The sequence below is a fragment of the Vidua chalybeata genome, chromosome 4 (genome assembly GCF_026979565.1).
Source record: "Vidua chalybeata isolate OUT-0048 chromosome 4, bVidCha1 merged haplotype, whole genome shotgun sequence".
Classification (NCBI taxonomy): domain Eukaryota; kingdom Metazoa; phylum Chordata; class Aves; order Passeriformes; family Viduidae; genus Vidua; species Vidua chalybeata.
In genome coordinates, this window is record NC_071533.1 from 6,182,800 (window position 1) to 6,200,316 (window position 17,517).

Genomic DNA, 17,517 nt, shown 5'->3' on the forward strand with positions numbered 1-17,517 from the left:
AAATTTGCCTTTATCACAGAAGTGGCGTGGAAAGGTGGGTAAAGCTTCAGAGCAACAGAAAGGAGGAAGAAAAAATACAAAGGTCATCAAGTCTATTCTCCCCTATTAATGAAGAATTTTCATGGTCAGTAAATTTCTGAACACTTACTGCATTCTCATTCACTGGAAGGAAGCTTTCTCTACTTTCCTGGAAGGCTAATTTTGCGGCACAATAGACCTCAAACCAATGCAGCAGAAAACCTGTCAGGGAAAGACAGTCTGTTGTGGAAGAATGCTGAAGAGGAAAAGTGTAGGAGAGCAGATATGCCAAATAAATAAATAAAAGACCAGAAAGTGGAGGCATGCCAGAGAACTGAGAAGGAGCATACTTATTTTTTACCTTCCCATAGTGGCCTCCGCTGGTGAACCACTCACTGAGTTGCTGGTGGAATGTAAAGCTTCCTTGAAAATAAATCCAGCTGGGGACAGAGGTAGAATCACCACCTGTGTTCCCAGAGGATAAATGCTGCTTACAGCTCAAGAGGCCTCTGTGGTGCAGGAAAGTGTGTAATTCACACCTTCCTGAGCCAGCTTTACTGAATGCAATAATCATCTGGTCTTTATTTGAATCTCCCTCTTCCGGGACTGATTTCCACTGTCTTCTGTTATTCCAATTCTCCTAAAGCAGTGCAGTACATAAAGTTTCTCAGTCCAGATGCAGACCTCACATGGGCTCATGGCCACCTCCTTGCAAGCACACTCATAGCCCTGTGTCACTGCCCAAAACCTCTCAATTATTGGCTGGCTCTGGGCAGTCTCAAAGCTTTCAGCTGCTCCCAACCAATAACTGGGAGAGTTGGGAAAGCAGGATTCCTGTTGTACCAGAGGAGTGTGAAGGAGGCAAGCTGTGGGTTTGTGTTGGGTTGGCATCTGCATTTATAAGTTTCATGTACTTTCTTTAGGAGGACGGGAAGAAAGAATTGTATTATCAGGGGACGAGGATTGTCATTTGGATTAAACTAAAGACTTGCCCAGCAGAACAGCAAAATCTGGAGTTGAGGAATTAAAAAAATAAGTACAGAGGACTAGGACTAGAAGTGAAAGGTCCTGCATTTAGTGACTGGTATCTTCAAAGGACTGTGAAGGTAAGGAAAAGAAAAAATGATCCCCCCATGTCAAAATTTTGTCTTTGCTGCAACAGAAGCAAGAAGAAAAAAAGAATTAGGCTTTAAGTTCTAGTGCTATTAAACATCAGAACAGAAAACTTTGTGATGGATGCACTTTGGCCATTTTCAGCTAAATCCTGCCCTGCACCTAACTGAATAAAAAGCATCTCTAACTTCAGTAGGTTTTGTGTTTAAATTCCAAGCCAGAGTACAGTCCTTTAAGTATTTCTCATGTAAAAAATTAATTGTAAGGCGTTCCTGTACCTAAAGTTATTTTAAAGTCAAGTATTCAAATAGTGCATTTGTTGAAATCAGTAAAAAATAATGAAAATGTTTTTTTAAAAAATCCTTAGATAACTGCAAAGCCCTTTATAAACAAGGAAAAGAGTGAAGCTCTACAACACAAGAGGAAAAAGGAAATGCTTTGGAGATAGGGTCTAGTATGTAGACCATACTGAGCCATGACATCAGTGTAATTATTTTCCCCTAAGGTAAATGTCTTATGTTACAAATTCTTCCCTTGCCAGAGGCCTCAGGCCCCACAGATAGCAAAGCACTGGAGTCCTCAACACCCAAGAGGTCTCATAGGAGCTCTGCTCCTGCAGCCTGCCTGCAGCCCAGACAACTTCTGCTCCTTTCATTCCATGTTTGCTGTATTTCCACCAGTCAGGGGCAGTTCCCTCTTGTGGAGCTCAGAGTAGGTGGTGCAGCTTGAAGGGCAGGGTGTACCCCTGCAGCAGACCTTGGCAGGCTTCTGCTTCTGCTGGAGTCACGTTTCTGTCCTGTGCTGGGGCCAAATTTCCAAAACATGGCAATTAAGCAAACACTTCCCACTGAGAAGAATACCTGACACTGATCTTCAGCCCTCCTGCATCTCGTTCTGAAGAGTTCAGATGGTGCTGCCTGATAAGAGATTTTACCCTTCACCCATGTTTTTTACAAATAAAACTCCTCAAGATCAAACACTTGGTAAGGCAGTTTGGTTATGCTATTTATTACATAGGAAATAAACTAAATTAAAGGTGATTATATTACTTCAACAACTTACCCAACATTTGCGCTATAAGAATAGATGAAAAAAATATAAATATATTAGAGTTAAAATATTGAGTGTTGAATTTGCATATTTTAAGCACAACCCCGTTTTAAAAAGGTTGTTACTCCATTCCAACATGAGAGTGAGTTTGTCCAGACAAAAAAGTCAAGTATAAATACCATTATATACCCCACATATATATATACCCATCATATTAGTACCGTTAAGTATAAATACCATTATTTTATAAGTATTATAAGCATTATAAGTATATAAGCATTTCAAAATCAATTTTAAAGGAAAAGTTGGAATATGCTACCTACATTGTTTACTGTTAAGCCACACAGAGTAATGGAAATAAATGGTCACGTCTGGTTTTGCTTACTAGCATTAATTACTACTAAGGATACGTAATTAAGGGTCATACTTACAATATGATCTATTCTAAATTAAATAATTTAAAATACCACTTAAAGCATTCCTGTGTATTTCTCTGTATTTACTATATGTAATGACACATATATTGACATAATTAAATGGCAGCATGTCTTAAAAATAAGTGCAGCATATGTTTCTGTATTACAGAAAAAGTATAATATCTTAATAATATAATAAAACTTCTGTCTATAATACCAGAGGTATACCAGAGTACATTTGAAAGCACGCAAATTGGAAGCAGAGCCCACTTCTAAGGAGTGGTTACGTGAAAATAGCACCATTCTATAAAAATCCAGTATTCACATGCCTCACATCCAGTATTCACTGGCAAGTTACTTCTCTTAGTGTTAGGCCAAAATACAAAGTGGATCATTTTGTGCACTTGTTTAACATTTTTACAAGTGTAAATATATTATAGCAGAAATTACAACACAAAAAGGAGTATCAAAAATATCCTTCAGCTGAGAACACATACTGCTGCAATGTACTTTCAGAACTGACATAATGTAGCTAAACAGCCCTGTAAAAATGAAAAATATAGAAACACTTTGTTTTAATGTTTACTTGGCTTTGTACTGACTTTATGGAATTCTGATTAAATTATTTTCACGCCTGTGGTCTTAAACTAGACCAAACTGGGGTTTAAAGGTCCAAGGTTCCTGGCCCAAGGAAATCAGTTTTGGAAAAAAATGTAGTATTGGTGCAGAAGGTGTCACAGCCACGAACAGGACAGGAGAGCCTTCAAGCTGCAGAGCAGCACGGGCAGACATCGAAAGCTGGAGCTGCCAGATTTAGTTACGACACAAATTTCACATTGGCCCCAGTCCACAGTATGTTTAAGTAATTAATACTCATTTTAGCCAACCATCATTCTTTGTCTTAACAGACATCCCAATGGAATACAAAGATTTGTCTCATTCTTCTTGCCCTTCCTTATACAACTGACAAACATTAATGGTTGTTCCATCAAATAGTGCAGTGCAGAATCCCATACAAGCTGCTTTGTCATCTACTATTTGTTGGTGCTGGCTTCATCTAAAGGGAAACTTTCATAGAAAAGGATGTCAATAACCTTTTAAGCTACCAAGAAAAAGATACAGCTATTTGATACATGGTATCCACAGGAAAGGCTGTAAAGCCTGGGATGCTGGTTTCACATAAAAACTCCATTGATGAAAAAGTGAGGAATATTCTATAGAGAAAGTCTGAGATTTTGTACATAATTATTCTGTTTGATAGCACTAAAATTACTACTCCTACGGGATTTTGCTGGATATCCCTCCATTTACCACACAGCATATGAAACAACACTACAGAAAACAATACACTTTCTGGCACATAGAGGGCATTTTAAAAGCCCTGGAAGTTGTGACAGGGATTTGGTTGGGAACAAAAAGGTTTGCCAGTTAGTGATAAAGTTGAAAATACACATGAAGAATCGGTTTCCAAAACCAGGAAAACAAAATATGGAAAAACTCATCTGGATTTCTAGTTGAACATGAGCCAGTTAATGGCTTGATGCTGCACTGATTTCAGTATCTTGGAGGGATATTCACAAAGGTTTTATTAACTGCATGAGTAAATAGACTTTTTAGAACTAAATGTGTCTATCTGACTTTGAAAAACAGCAGTGTAACTTTTCAAGAAGCAATAAAAGCAATCTACAAAGTGATACACTGCTCTATAACAGTCATGCAAGACAGCAATGAGTAAAAGTCCTGGCCTGATCCTACGAATGCAACTTGCCATAGTTACTACCTTGCAGGTCCTGTGTTTCATTCATTTTTCAAATTCTTGCTTCATGTGTCCTTCATTAAAAGCTCTTAATTTAATTTTCACCTGTTTACGCTTTCAACAACTTTGCTTTCACACTGAGACGGCTGTCATGGCATCAAGCACTAAATAAAATCTTCAGCTCAGTAACAGAAAGATCTTTTCTTACTAATACTTTCAATAACTCACCTTGCATGGCAGACCTAGTGTGATTCACTGACATTCCTGGGCCCTTAAATGAGTTGAACTCATCTCTCAGGAGAAGAAATAGGACTGTCTTTGTCTGGGCACAACACATAGAATCATTCCTCAGGAATCTTTGAAATATGCTTTCCTGTTCCCAAAGCAACTGATTCGCCTCCCTTTGCTTCAGACTTTATCAGTGCAACTTGGTCAAAGCTCTTAGAAACTCAAACAATAATATCTACAATCAGTTCAGACTCAGCTGCAGAATTATTTTTGGCTCATAAGGGAGAAAGAGCTAGATTGGCAGTCCCTTCATCCATGATGACTGCAACTGATTTGGCAGCTCTAACTAGACTTTCAAAACTAACCTCTCTGATAACCCCCTGAAACTAAATTTTTCTAGCAAACAAACTAGCAAATTTTGTCTGCCTCTAAATTAGCAGGATCCAGATTTCATTGTACAAATCTGTTTGTATGGAAATCTCTTGACCTATTTACATCTCCATTTCTGACTCAGGTTTCTCTTTGGTGGTTGTGATTAAAAAGGAAGTACGGCAATCATGTTGAATTAAAATAAATTAAAGCTGTGCACTTTCCCAATTAGGCCCTTTGTGGGATGACTTTCAACAGGAAGACAGGCCCATCCATCACTCTGAAGTGCAAATACATTTTAAAGCTTCATTCTCTCTTATAATTTCAAATTTCATAATTACTTATCTTGGGTGTGGTTGGAGTTGCAAAACGTTGTCTCCTTATGGGTGCAGAGCTGGAGCACTTGAATCTACAGCAGAGTCACTGGTTCTAGTTTTGAAGGGCTGGCAAGTCCTGAGTCAAACCCCAAAATATCTATCACCTTGTGAATAATCACATATATTAATTGAATTTGAATTATTGACTATGTGCTGTGTTTATTTCCATGCCTTAGCTTCGCTCCCTGTATTGCCTCAAGAGCAACAAATGAATCTAAGTTTTATTCTTCATCTATACGAATACAGTTTTAGGCATAGTAATAGTACATACATTTTTAGAAGCTTTTTAGTAGCCAAAAAGAAAATAGCCTTCTATTTAAGTTGACAGGGTATTTGCATTGTCACAGTACATTACATGGATTGGATGCTTAACATATAACTGTACTAGTCTTCATGGCAAACATAATAACAAAAGCAAGTTGTTCTGAGAATTTTCTATTTATATTAAAAAAAACAAAAAACAAAAAACCAAAAAACCTTTCCAGTGAGGGACCACATGTAAAACTATGGTTTCTCTGCACACAGACCAAGGCTGCTTATTACCTACAGTACACCAGCTATGATGAACAGACCACCATAGTTGTGACAACTGATGTTGCTGCCTCCAGGGTAAAACAAAGGTTTACATATTACACAAGCAATTTAACTGTTTTCTAAACATATTGCCAAGACAGTGGGAGTTGGCAGCCAGCACTGTGTTTTAGGTTTTGGATACTTGGATTAGAAGCGACTGCTGATTATAGACCTTTTTATTCGTCTTCTACGAATTACAAGCAACCTAGTAACCCAGCAAAGAATCCTTCAGAGCACTTAAACTTGTCTTCATGGCTTCCCAAAGATTACATACACAAATCACTCCACAAAAGTGGCGTAACAGACTTGTGCATAGATAACTACATAAGGCAATTGTCTTGTTCTAACTCTTAAAGACTTCCCCAAAGTGAAATGTTTTATAATCCTTTTTGTGCAGTAGTCAGGAAAGAAATAAAAGAGTTTGGGCAAAGATTATCCACAAGAAAGAAACTTTTTTTTTTTTTTTTGGGTTCCACATGAAACACAATAAAGAACATAATTAACTTCACAATTCTTTGTGTTTTTCATTTGACTGCAGGGAGGAGATGAAAGAGGACTGTTAAGCCTTGCATTCCACCCCAATTACAAGAAAAATGGAAAGCTGTATGTGTCTTATACCACCAACCAAGAACGGTGGGCTATTGGACCTCATGACCACATCCTTAGGGTCGTAGAGTACACAGTATCCAGGTATCAGTAGAAGTCTAAAATTAACAAACTGTATTTCTCAGCAACATCTGCGCTTTAGTATTTCTGATTTCTAAAATGAATATGAGGTTTACAGTGTATAAACTTGGGCACCTGCAGAAAAACTCTTGTGGATTTTATTTCAAATAGTAGTTTTGGAATGACAATAAGTACACAGATTTTTTCTTTTTAAGACTTCTTCTCAGTTATTCTGTCATTTTTAAATTATAATTACTTCCTACTTATTGTGTATAGGCAGCAAAGTAATTGTGAATGCTAGAAATTTGAAATTTCTCAGAAATAACTGTTAGGCATTTTTCCACCAAGTTACATCATCCACATCTCAAAGTATAATTTGAATGAGTCGTGTGTATTTTCAGGAAGAACAACAATAGTGAACTGTGAAAACTGTGTCCATATCTTTAACTTGCAGGAAAAATCCACACCAAGTTGACATGAGGACAGCAAGAGTGTTTTTAGAAGTAGCAGAACTACATCGAAAACATCTAGGAGGACAGCTGCTGTTTGGCCCAGATGGTTTCCTATACATTTTTCTTGGAGATGGCATGATCACTCTAGATGACATGGAGGAGATGGATGGTTTAAGGTATAAAAACTACCAGTGGATAGACTTCTATTATTGTGCTCAAAGACCTCTTTGGCTTGGGAAAATTGCAGGCACTCCTGTGGTTTTTAAAATATTTTTTAAGTACAAGGTTATACTCAAAGCCCAGACCAGAGGGCAATTGTAGTACCTGGTTTTAAATTAATGGAATAGAATTAATTTAAACATCACATCATTTCATGTTTATGGTAAGAGTGTGCTCTTCGTCTACTTTTCCTTTCCTCCATCCCGATCACAAATATAAGTTAAAACATTTTGGTTTCTTCTGTTTCATATAATGAGAAAGTTCTGAATCCTTACAAAAAAGTATCAACATCTGCGTTGAAACAATACAATTTTTTTCTCATTTGCTTTCTATATAATTAGTCTTTGGATTGTGTTGTGACTAGATATCGTTGAATTCAAAAGTAGGATCCAAAGTGTGAGCAAAAAGCACTTTGTAATTACAGAGTGTTTATATCCATAGTTACTCTAGATGGCACGCAGTATAAAGGAGTTAGTAGCCTTATATTTGAGGCCCTAAACAATTTTGATGTTTGGAAAGTTGTTCTTATGATCAAGTTGCTTCCCAACAAGATGTTCAGAGGCATTTTAGTCTGCACATAACAAGGCAAGATATTTGCCAAACTGAGTCTTTGAAAGGTTCTGCTACTCTTCTTTGGACTTGCATCCACCATGGAATCAATCTCTAAGTGATTAATCAGTAAAGTGGGTTGTTTATTTTCCTGGTTCACTCTATTATTATATGGAGTAAATCTACCAGTAAAACACCTTTAAAAACCCAATTATTTTACCCTCCAACTCTCTCAGTGATTTTACAGGTTCTGTATTGCGCCTCGACGTCAATACTGATCTGTGCAATGTCCCTTACTCCATCCCACGGAGCAACCCACACTTCAACAGCACCAACCAACCTCCTGAGATTTTTGCACATGGACTCCACAATCCAGGCCGGTAAGTAAGTTTCAAGTAAACTGAAGTTACTCTGGAGCAGACACTGTTTTCAACCATTTTTTTTTTTTTTTTTTTAAATACGGACAGGTGGCAATATTACAATAATAAAAGCACTTGTGAACTTTTTGAATCTTCCTCTCCTCCTCCACACATATGTTACAGTTAGAAACAAATGTACATTGGCAAAGGGGAAAGAGAAGAGCATTCACAACTACTACAAGTCAAGATCAAAATGACAGAAACAAAGTACAGGATTTTTAGCTTTTATAAGCAATAAAATTACTACCTTTGCGAAAGAAAAGAGCTTAAAGCAGAGAGTTGGTAAAGTACGGCTGAAATGGAAATCTTGACTGAGAAAAAAAGGCACGTGGAAAACAAATGAGAACATCTGGTGATATCTAAACAATAGCAAGGAGGAGAACAATGCTTTAACTAAACAACACATAATTCAGCAAATTAGGTGGGTGGTAGTACTGTAGTGACATTTAAAGTCTTGGTTTGAAAAAAAAATCAGAAAGTCAAGTTGTTCAGATAAGGACTTGATCCTTGGACTTTTTAACAGTCCAAAATTCCTACACCATATAAGTTCATTTAGCTTAAGGCACTATTCTTTTACTATTCTTTTCAGGTGCTGTAGTGCAGACTACATTATATCACTAGGGAAAAATAGTTTTACTTCACATTACATAGAAATGCGTAGGAATGGGAAAATTGTATTATCTCCTGTATATAAATCTAACACATGTCTCAGGTATTTTGGCTCAGCATGAAATAGGTTCCTCAAATGAAACAATAAGCACCACAAAGAAACAACAACACTTTAAAATATAATGCTTCATACTGATAGTTACATGTTAGGAACTCACCTTTCTCATAGATTTTCTCTTTTTTTTTTGTTGTTTTAAAGGTGTGCTGTGGACCGGCACCCAACAGATGTAAACATCAACTTAACTATACTTTGTTCAGATTCGAATGGAAAGAACAGATCTTCAGCAAGGATCTTACAAATAATAAAGGGCAAAGACTATGGTAAGTTCTATCCAGGGTAAAGCTGCTGGCAAAGTCAGGTTCTATTTCCATGGAATAATAAACAGAAAGCAGAAGAGATTACATAAAGGCCTGTATAGCCATGATAGGAAACTTACAGCTTTGATAGGATAGACAACTTATCTGAGATAGAAGTAAAATTTCTATCTTTTCAAAAGAAATCTTCGATGTAGAAGTGGATAAAAGATGCCGGCCAAAACCAAATTGAAATGATTCAACTTTGTACTTGTTGGTGTAGAATATCATGTAAATAAGATTTAACAAATTTGACAGTTGCTAGTCTGTCAAAGATCTCACTGTTGTTGCATATTTTGGCTCATAAAGAGAATATTTTGGAATATCAGGAAATGATGAAAACGTATTCTTAGTCTTTCACAAATAATCTTTTGAGACAGAGAATGGAAACCTCATGTAATGTGCCTCTTATAATGGAAAAAGTGAAATAGACAACAGCAGACCACAACCAAACAGGGAAATGACTGCGCTCTGTTTAGAAAAAGGCACTATGCTGCTACTTCACAATAAATTGCTCGTTTAGATTAGATAACAAAAAGATAAATACACTCAATTAGGGACTTTAAAATATTAAAGTGCTTCATGCTGCTCTCTGAAATATGATTGCCAGTCACAATTTCAGTTTGATGTTTAACTCTGCTGCTCGCCAAGATCCCTTGCTAGTTAGGCAAGCCAGGTGACACTTCCTCTGAGCCATCACCTGCCTTGACTGCCCATTTAGCAGCTTGTAAATTCCTGATGGTAACATGTGATCAATGCCAACGGTGTGTAATGGCATTGAGAACTGGCCTGTCTCCTGGAAAGTAGCATTTCCCTTTCTAATCACATCCCTAGGTTCTCCCACCTGTACTTCCCTTAAAAGCAAAGCAGCTGTGCTGGCTGGCACAACAGTACACAATAGCATAATGCAATTGTACTACTTCAGTTATTGCATGGATATTCTGTGTCCATTTTATAAAAGCCAAACCAAAGAATAATATTTGGTTAACCACTGCTCCAATGGAATTTTGACTGCATCCTTATTGCAGAGTAAACTAAGCAATATTGTGTCTATCCCGAGCAGCTTGCCAGTATTAGTACTAGGCTGTGGGTCAATGGCTTCAATAAAAAGAGTTCATCATCGTTTTCTCCCCCATAAAATTTCAGCTCTAACTCATGTAGAACAATCTGGGAAATGCATTTATCAAAGACTTAAAGATAGCCCTCTGACTAAAAAAAAAATTCCTATTAAAAAGTGGCCGACTGGCTGTGGCTTTTTTTAAAATTATGCAGCTGGCATGTCAAATGGAGCCTGCTTGTAGCCTAAGTGGTATTTGATTGCATGAATAGGAACATGTACACTGAAACTTCCTTGAAGAATTGTTTGATAACACTAAACTCTGTGGTTTTGTGAAATAAAAAAAAAGAGGGGGGGGAAGTATAGGAACTGCAACTACTACAGCAGCATAAAATAAATTACCATGAGAAGATACAGCCAGTAATAGTAGTGTTTTATGGGATACAACACACATGCTGTGTTTAAAACTGTGACTTGGAAAGTTTCTCAAACCATTGAAAGGATTTCAAAACTAATTCTACTGAAAATCACTGGAATTTCTGCACTGGACTCTACAGTGAATGGGGGTTATTTTGTTCCTTAAGTTCAGGAGATCCAGTCTGTAGACTGGATTGACATGTAGAAATTAATAGCAGTAATCACACTGGTTTCAATGGAAATCCAGCCTAATCTTTATGTAGCTTTATTCTTCCAGCTTGTGCACATGGAAGAAAGCTATTATAGCCTCTCCTTTTAAAAATTTTAATGGATTCTTTCACAATCAGCCTTTGTTGTAATTTTCTGGGGTTTTTTTTAACATCTCATTTCTGGCAACACATCTTGAATTCTGAGGAATCTGTAAATGGAATTAAATTCTTTTCTCAAAACAGTAACATTTTCCTAAATGTTCATCAATATGAAAATGCATATGATCTAATGCTATGGTAGTTCCTTTTCAGAGAGTGAGCCCTCCCTTCTAGAATTCAAACCATTTAGCAGTGGCTCCCTGGTTGGTGGATTTGTGTATCGGGGCTGCCAGTCGGAGAGGCTCTATGGAAGTTACGTGTTTGGAGACCGCAATGGGTAGGTGTTGTACAGCTCACTCCTAAACAAAAATGCATGTGAAGTGTATGTAGTCACTCAGTGTATAAAGCCACACCAACAGTATTGTATATTGGTGTCACTTGGCCAGTTCAGCAGTGTGGTAATGCAGGTTAGATTCTAGATCTGGGAATAAAATAGCACAGCATTCTAGTGAATGGTGACATACAGAACATACCTAATCCTTGGAAAAAAGTACAGGAAGTTGTAAGACAAGGAACTGCACAGATGTTATCTATGAAGCTACTTGCAGCAAGTGTTTACTTATTTATCTGGACAATGAAAGCACTCTGTTCAAAATGTAATATAACTTTTTTTTTTTTTTTGTATGTGTTTGTGAATGTAGAAATTTTTTAACACTGCAACAGAGTCCTGCAACCAAACAGTGGCAAGAGAAACCCCTCTGTCTTGGCAACACTGGCTCATGTAGAGGTTTCTTTTCAGGCCCTGTCTTGGGATTTGGAGAAGATGAATTAGGTAAATACTAAAGGAACTTTTCTTAAATTATAAAGCTTATCAGTAATTCCTGAAGAAGTATTCATAATTATAGTAAACGTTTAAAAAGAAGGCTATCTGTCCTTTGCCAAAGCTGTCTACACTGCTCTCAGCTACACCTCAGCAGCCTGGTAGGAAGAACTGAGAAGAGAATGTGTTGCTGGAAGGGGCAAAAATCCTTATTGTGTCTCAAATGCTGTGAACTGTGGCACTCACTATGATACAATGTATAAAATATTTGCTTTTATTTCCAGCATTACAGAATTAAAGGGCGAGGATACTGCATGAGCAGACTGACCCCTCTTCTCCCTTCCTCACCAATTTAATATTTTAAATCAATTCTATATTATATGAAAAAAAACTATCATGATAGAATGTTTTTAACATTTTAGCATCAATTTGAGGAAAGTGCTTATATAAATTTTCAAATAGCAAATTATTCTGTTGTATATTTCAGTGTTTCTTCTGAAGTTTTTTTAATCTCATTTGGCAAATACAACCAGATCACATGACACAAAAGTCATGTATTTAACATCTTAGGAAAGGAGAAGTAATTTATTGCACTGTTTTCCCTAGGTGAGATTTACATATTATCAAGCAGTAAAAGTATGACACAGCCTCACAGTGGAAAACTCTACAAGATCGTTGACCCAAAAAGGTGAGTATTGCATTTTCCTTTGGGATCATCTTTTCCTTCAATAGGTTAAAAGCCAGAAGGTAACTGCAGTTCTCTTCATGTGGCTGAATTATGCAATACTGTTGTTCAATAAAAAGGAAAATTCCCGATGCAGGGGGCTCCCTAAAAGCAAATGTTCCAGCAGCAGCAAGCAGAAGACATTCACTGTCTCATAGGAAGTGAATGTCAGAACAGCAGAGGGGTAATCAGCACTAACTTCTGGGAATTTTTACACTTTGACATTGTGCTGAAAGCTGCCCACTTTCCCACCTAGATGTATATTCTTAGCATATTTTCATAGAGAAGTAGACCTACTTAATATGGAACCATATGGACTGGTAGAAGATGCTCCTGGTAATTCTGAAGCCAAATGATTTGTAAGTACCACAGAAAGTTATCAGTGGAAGGCAGATGCTGGAATTCTCCCCAGTGCTGCTGCTTCCTCACCTGCCACTGTGGTGGGACAGGGCACAACAGGAGCTGCCTCTAAAGATCACCACTGTGTGACAGAGCCTGTTCTGTGTACGAAAAAGCAAGTACAGAAAATAGCCTGTCAGTCTTAGCCAGGCTCAGTTTGGCCATAAGTAAGCTCTAAGGGACTCGTTCAGTCTTCCCCAAACATCTCTTCTGATGTACAGGAGATACCACCAATGGACAACAACAGAGAGGACTCAGTTCTCAGTAGGTGTGATTGTCACTGCTTACTAATATTGTACATACCCCTCCCATATCCCTTCTATTACATATCTCTCCCTTGGCAGGCTTGGAGCATCAAGGAGGGAAATCCTCTGTCCTTGGACTCTGTGCCAGAAATACACGAAATTCTTTAACTGTTCTTAAAGAGCTGCTTCCAAATGGCTTTTAAATCTCACTCAAGTGATTTATAAGACATGGAATTAATAGGATTGTTCTAATTATTTAGACTAATTTACCAGTTGTAAAATGAGGATAAATTAAAATTATGAAGCCAAAGTTCCTCAAGGCATGATCTTTGCAGAGCAGCCGGAGGTATGAAAATATTAAGGAACCTGGAAGGACTGCAAAAAGCCAGTTCCCAACATGACCCAGGGGCCCTAGCAGAAATAAGAGCTGATGACTAGCAGATAGATACTCGCTTTAGCTGGGGCAATACCATGTTCCTCAAGATGGATCTTGCTGCTCTATTGGACCAAGTTCTGACGTGTAAAAGTAGAACATCCATCCTGCAAAAATATCCGAAATCAACACAAAATGAGACAGCCAACAGAAGTGAAGTTTTTTGTATAATTACTTTGACCCCATCATACCCTACAAAAGCAGCTGCCTATTTGTTCAGCATCTACTTCAGCATGTTTCTCCATGGGCATCAGATACAGTCAGACTTCCAATTTTGGCTTTGCTATTAAGGGAGTAATTTATTTCCTTGTCAGACTTAAATTCTAAACATTGTTAGTGGGATAACAAGGGAATACAACAAGAAAATCATAACACTGGATGCACACTATACTATAAGTTAGAGTTTCAGGGCTAGTGGAGTTTTGGTGTTTTATAATTGTACCACCCCAAAACTACAGCAAATAATTTGGAAGCAGATGTTACTGCAAGTTGGTGCAGTCTGTCAGTCAAGGTTATTATGTATGTTTTATTTATGCTTTCTGGTATTGAAAACATTTTTTTAGAACAAAACTTGCCATTCTTCCTGGGATTGTTTAGTCTGTTGGTGTATGGTTTTAAGTGAATTTTACACCCTAAATCCACTATTAGTATCTAATTACATGGGGCTGCCTTGTTTGACCTCAGCTTTTTGTTCTTGTTACCTCTTCCAGTAGGGTGGTCTTCAGCTGACATACCTGAAAGGCCAGACCTCCCATTGCTGCACTCATGGTTGGCTGTTTTCATGCGTGGAAAAGGGTCAAGACTGTGTTTGGTTACTGGTGAAAGTAACCAGAAAACTATAAAATACTTTTGTAAATTGGCACACAGTTGAAATTAAACAGACTGTGGCAAAGGGATATAGTTTTTGGTAACACTTCTCAGAAACACACGATAATTTTCATTCAGGCAAAGTTTTGAGTTTTGCTGTCTTTCAGTCTCACACCACTGCAGCTTTTAAGGGAAGGATAATGAGTGACTTCCACAAGAGAGCATTGCAGATGTATTTACCATTTCATGCTGAGTTCATACCACCCATGTAAGCAACTTAAAAATTCCATGGCTTTGGCAAATGTTCATGTAAAGTTTTAGCAACAAAATATTGTTATTTACACGATAATATTCTTTTCAATGTTAATATTTTGTTGCTTCTCCTCATGATGCACCACATCAATACAACAAATAGTCACATAAACTCTACCACACTAAGTTTTGTAGAACACAAAGTAAAGATGCTACAGGTGGACTATGAGTAGCAGGTAAAAATAAATTCATGAAACTATTGATTTGTCTTATGTCTTAGAAATTCATTACTTACTAAAAAAAACCTGTGAGAGGTGGTCCCTGGCAGACCTGTTAATTTGCAAAGAGAATCTTCCATGCCTGGGGCAGTGCAGAAGAACAAAATTATCATTCCTTGCAGTAGCCCCTTGCTGGAAATTAACAATTCCATGCAAACCCAGCCTTCTTCTGCGAGTGGTCATTTGTAAGCTGCTGCAAGCTTACAGAATTATTCTTTTATTTTAAAAAATAAACATTACGTGAAGGTGCAGGGTTTTATTTCTTTTGATCTTTTTAGAATCATAGAAACATTAAGGTTGGAAAAGACCTCCAAGATCAGCAAGTCTAGCCTTTGACAGTTCACCACCTTGTCAACTAAACCAGAGCACTGAGTGCCATGTCCAGGTGTTTCTTGAACACCTCCAGGGATGGTGATTCCACCACTTCCCTGGGCAGTCCATTCCAATGCTTAAAAACCCTTTCAGTGAAAAAATACTTCCTGGTGTCCAGCCTGAACTTTCCCTGGCACAGCTTGAGGCCATGTCCTTTTGTCTTGTAGAAAACTATTGCATTATCAAACAAGACTCCTATTTTTCTTGTCTCAAATGTAGCTTAAGACAGAAATTTATTACTTGGACATAGAAAAAAAAATCAAATTAAGTGGGCAAATTAAAACATTTGGAGAGCAGAAGATGAAGGTAATCCAGAGAAGTCTTTGCATTAGTCTTCAATACGCAGCAATGGGAAAGTCCCATCCTACAACAACTCTTCAAGTGCAAGAGAAATAAGGTGTTAAACTGAGGTGATATATGACAAATTGATGAACATGATCAACACAGAGGTTCTGAATCCCACAATTTTCAAAGCAGTTTGAAATACAGAATTCCAGGTACCACAGTAAATCTTTAATTCAGTTCTTCCAAATACTTGATATCAATAACTAAATAGACTCCCACTGAAAGCACCAAGTGAAATAATCCTTTTCTTTGTAAAAAGGTTGTTATAATGATACATTAGTGCCTGAGAGCTCACAGACAACAAAGTGATTCAAAAAAAGCCCTAAGCATGTGAAGTGCTGCAAAATATAGGTATACTACATATTACCAAAAATCCCATAGAGAAATGAGTATAGCCAATAGCATATTTAGTTTTGAGGATGGAGGAGATGTGGGAAACATTAAAAATTACAGGCACACAAAACCAGCATTGGGCACATTAGTTAAACTGCCAGTTAAAAGACATTCTTAAGTTAAAACTGTCTCTGAAAAATATTTCCACTGTTCGGCGATTATCAAAAAAAACCATTACCGCTACTTTCCAGGGATCGGAACTAGTGAGGAAATACAGGGAGAAAAACTTATGTTCTTCTCAACTAAAAGGTAGGGTTAGTCAGATATCCTGAAGGCCAGTGCAAATACTAGCATGTTATAAATTGTTTCTGTGACCACAAACCAAAACCTCTTTATTTTCTAGTTTTCTATTTTCTGTTTCATAACTGTCATGTTTTCTGTTTCTAAACATACATACTAATATCAATCACAAAAGTATTGATGAACTGAAAAGAAAAAACAACTAAGTAAACAGTGATGTAGAAAATGTATAGAGGTCAAAAACTCCAGTTAGTCAGTAACAGAGAAAATAGGAGACAAACCCATTAGAAAAGAAAAAGTAATCATTTTTCTAGCATGATGAGAGGAGAAAATCAACTGTGAAAATGAATATTTAAATAAGTAAGATCTGTTGATAGGTGCATACAGTCTGTAATTTAAACATTATTACTAGACCAAGAAGTAAGAAAATAAACTTTGTAGGGTGGAAGAACAGCCATAAAGAGGCTTTGTAATTCTTCTTTTAGAGTACTTACAATATGATTACTTTAATTTCTAAGGAAATTACAGATAAAAGGAAAGATATCGAGAGTCGAGTCTAGAAATGACAGACAATGCAAAGGTTTTCAATTTAAAAGATGTGCTGTGAAGTTTTAAGTGTGAAGCTTTAAGAGTTTGCCACCATCCATACAAAGGGAAGGAATAACTGTTTTGATCAGGATGGCTCACTGAAACCAGCAGGTGACTTTTATGAAAGAGGGCAGAGCCTGAGTAAGTGCTCCTGCACACAGAAGAAGATTTCCTTTTCCTCTCCTCGTAACACCTTATAGATCTGCATTTCAATGTGTTTCATATCAACAGCCAGAATAGCTGCTTCCCGTTGGATTGAAACTTGAACTTGATTCAAACCATCTCACTCCTCTTTCATGCCCCTCCAGAGTATATAATTCCACTTATCATCCTTTCCATCATCACCTTCCGGGATTTCCGCTGTCGGGGAGCATTTCCAAACAGACTGATTTCAGACACGAAGGGACAATATCTAGGTCAGACCTCATTTTGACGCTGTTCAGGCTCTTTAGAAAACCATTAGTGATTTGATTTTTTAACGTGAGTCAGGAGTGTTTGGTGGCGTGACAGAAGAAATGCATTTATGAAAGTGAAGCTCTGTTTGAGCCTTCAGTTCCTGTGGAAATGGAAACACACAGTTTTAGAGTAATCTGCATCAAGGTACTCAGTTC

The 17,517-nt window shown here is 37.4% G+C and overlaps 2 protein-coding genes across 2 annotated transcripts in view; one reads left to right on the top strand and one right to left on the bottom strand.

Moving 5' to 3' along the window:
• Positions 1–17,517, top strand: part of HHIP (hedgehog interacting protein) — a 75,001-nt gene that overhangs the window by 42,327 nt on the left and 15,157 nt on the right. Inside the window, exons 5-11 of the mRNA XM_053941114.1 lie at positions 6,439–6,590; positions 7,021–7,194; positions 8,023–8,166; positions 9,074–9,195; positions 11,224–11,347; positions 11,712–11,842; positions 12,437–12,518. Coding sequence (XP_053797089.1) covers positions 6,439–6,590; positions 7,021–7,194; positions 8,023–8,166; positions 9,074–9,195; positions 11,224–11,347; positions 11,712–11,842; positions 12,437–12,518 — 929 coding nt within the window. The remainder of the gene's footprint in view (positions 1–6,438; positions 6,591–7,020; positions 7,195–8,022; positions 8,167–9,073; positions 9,196–11,223; positions 11,348–11,711; positions 11,843–12,436; positions 12,519–17,517) is intronic.
• ANAPC10 (anaphase promoting complex subunit 10) overlaps positions 1–17,517 on the bottom strand; it is a 135,027-nt gene that overhangs the window by 19,080 nt on the left and 98,430 nt on the right. The window lies entirely within an intron of this gene.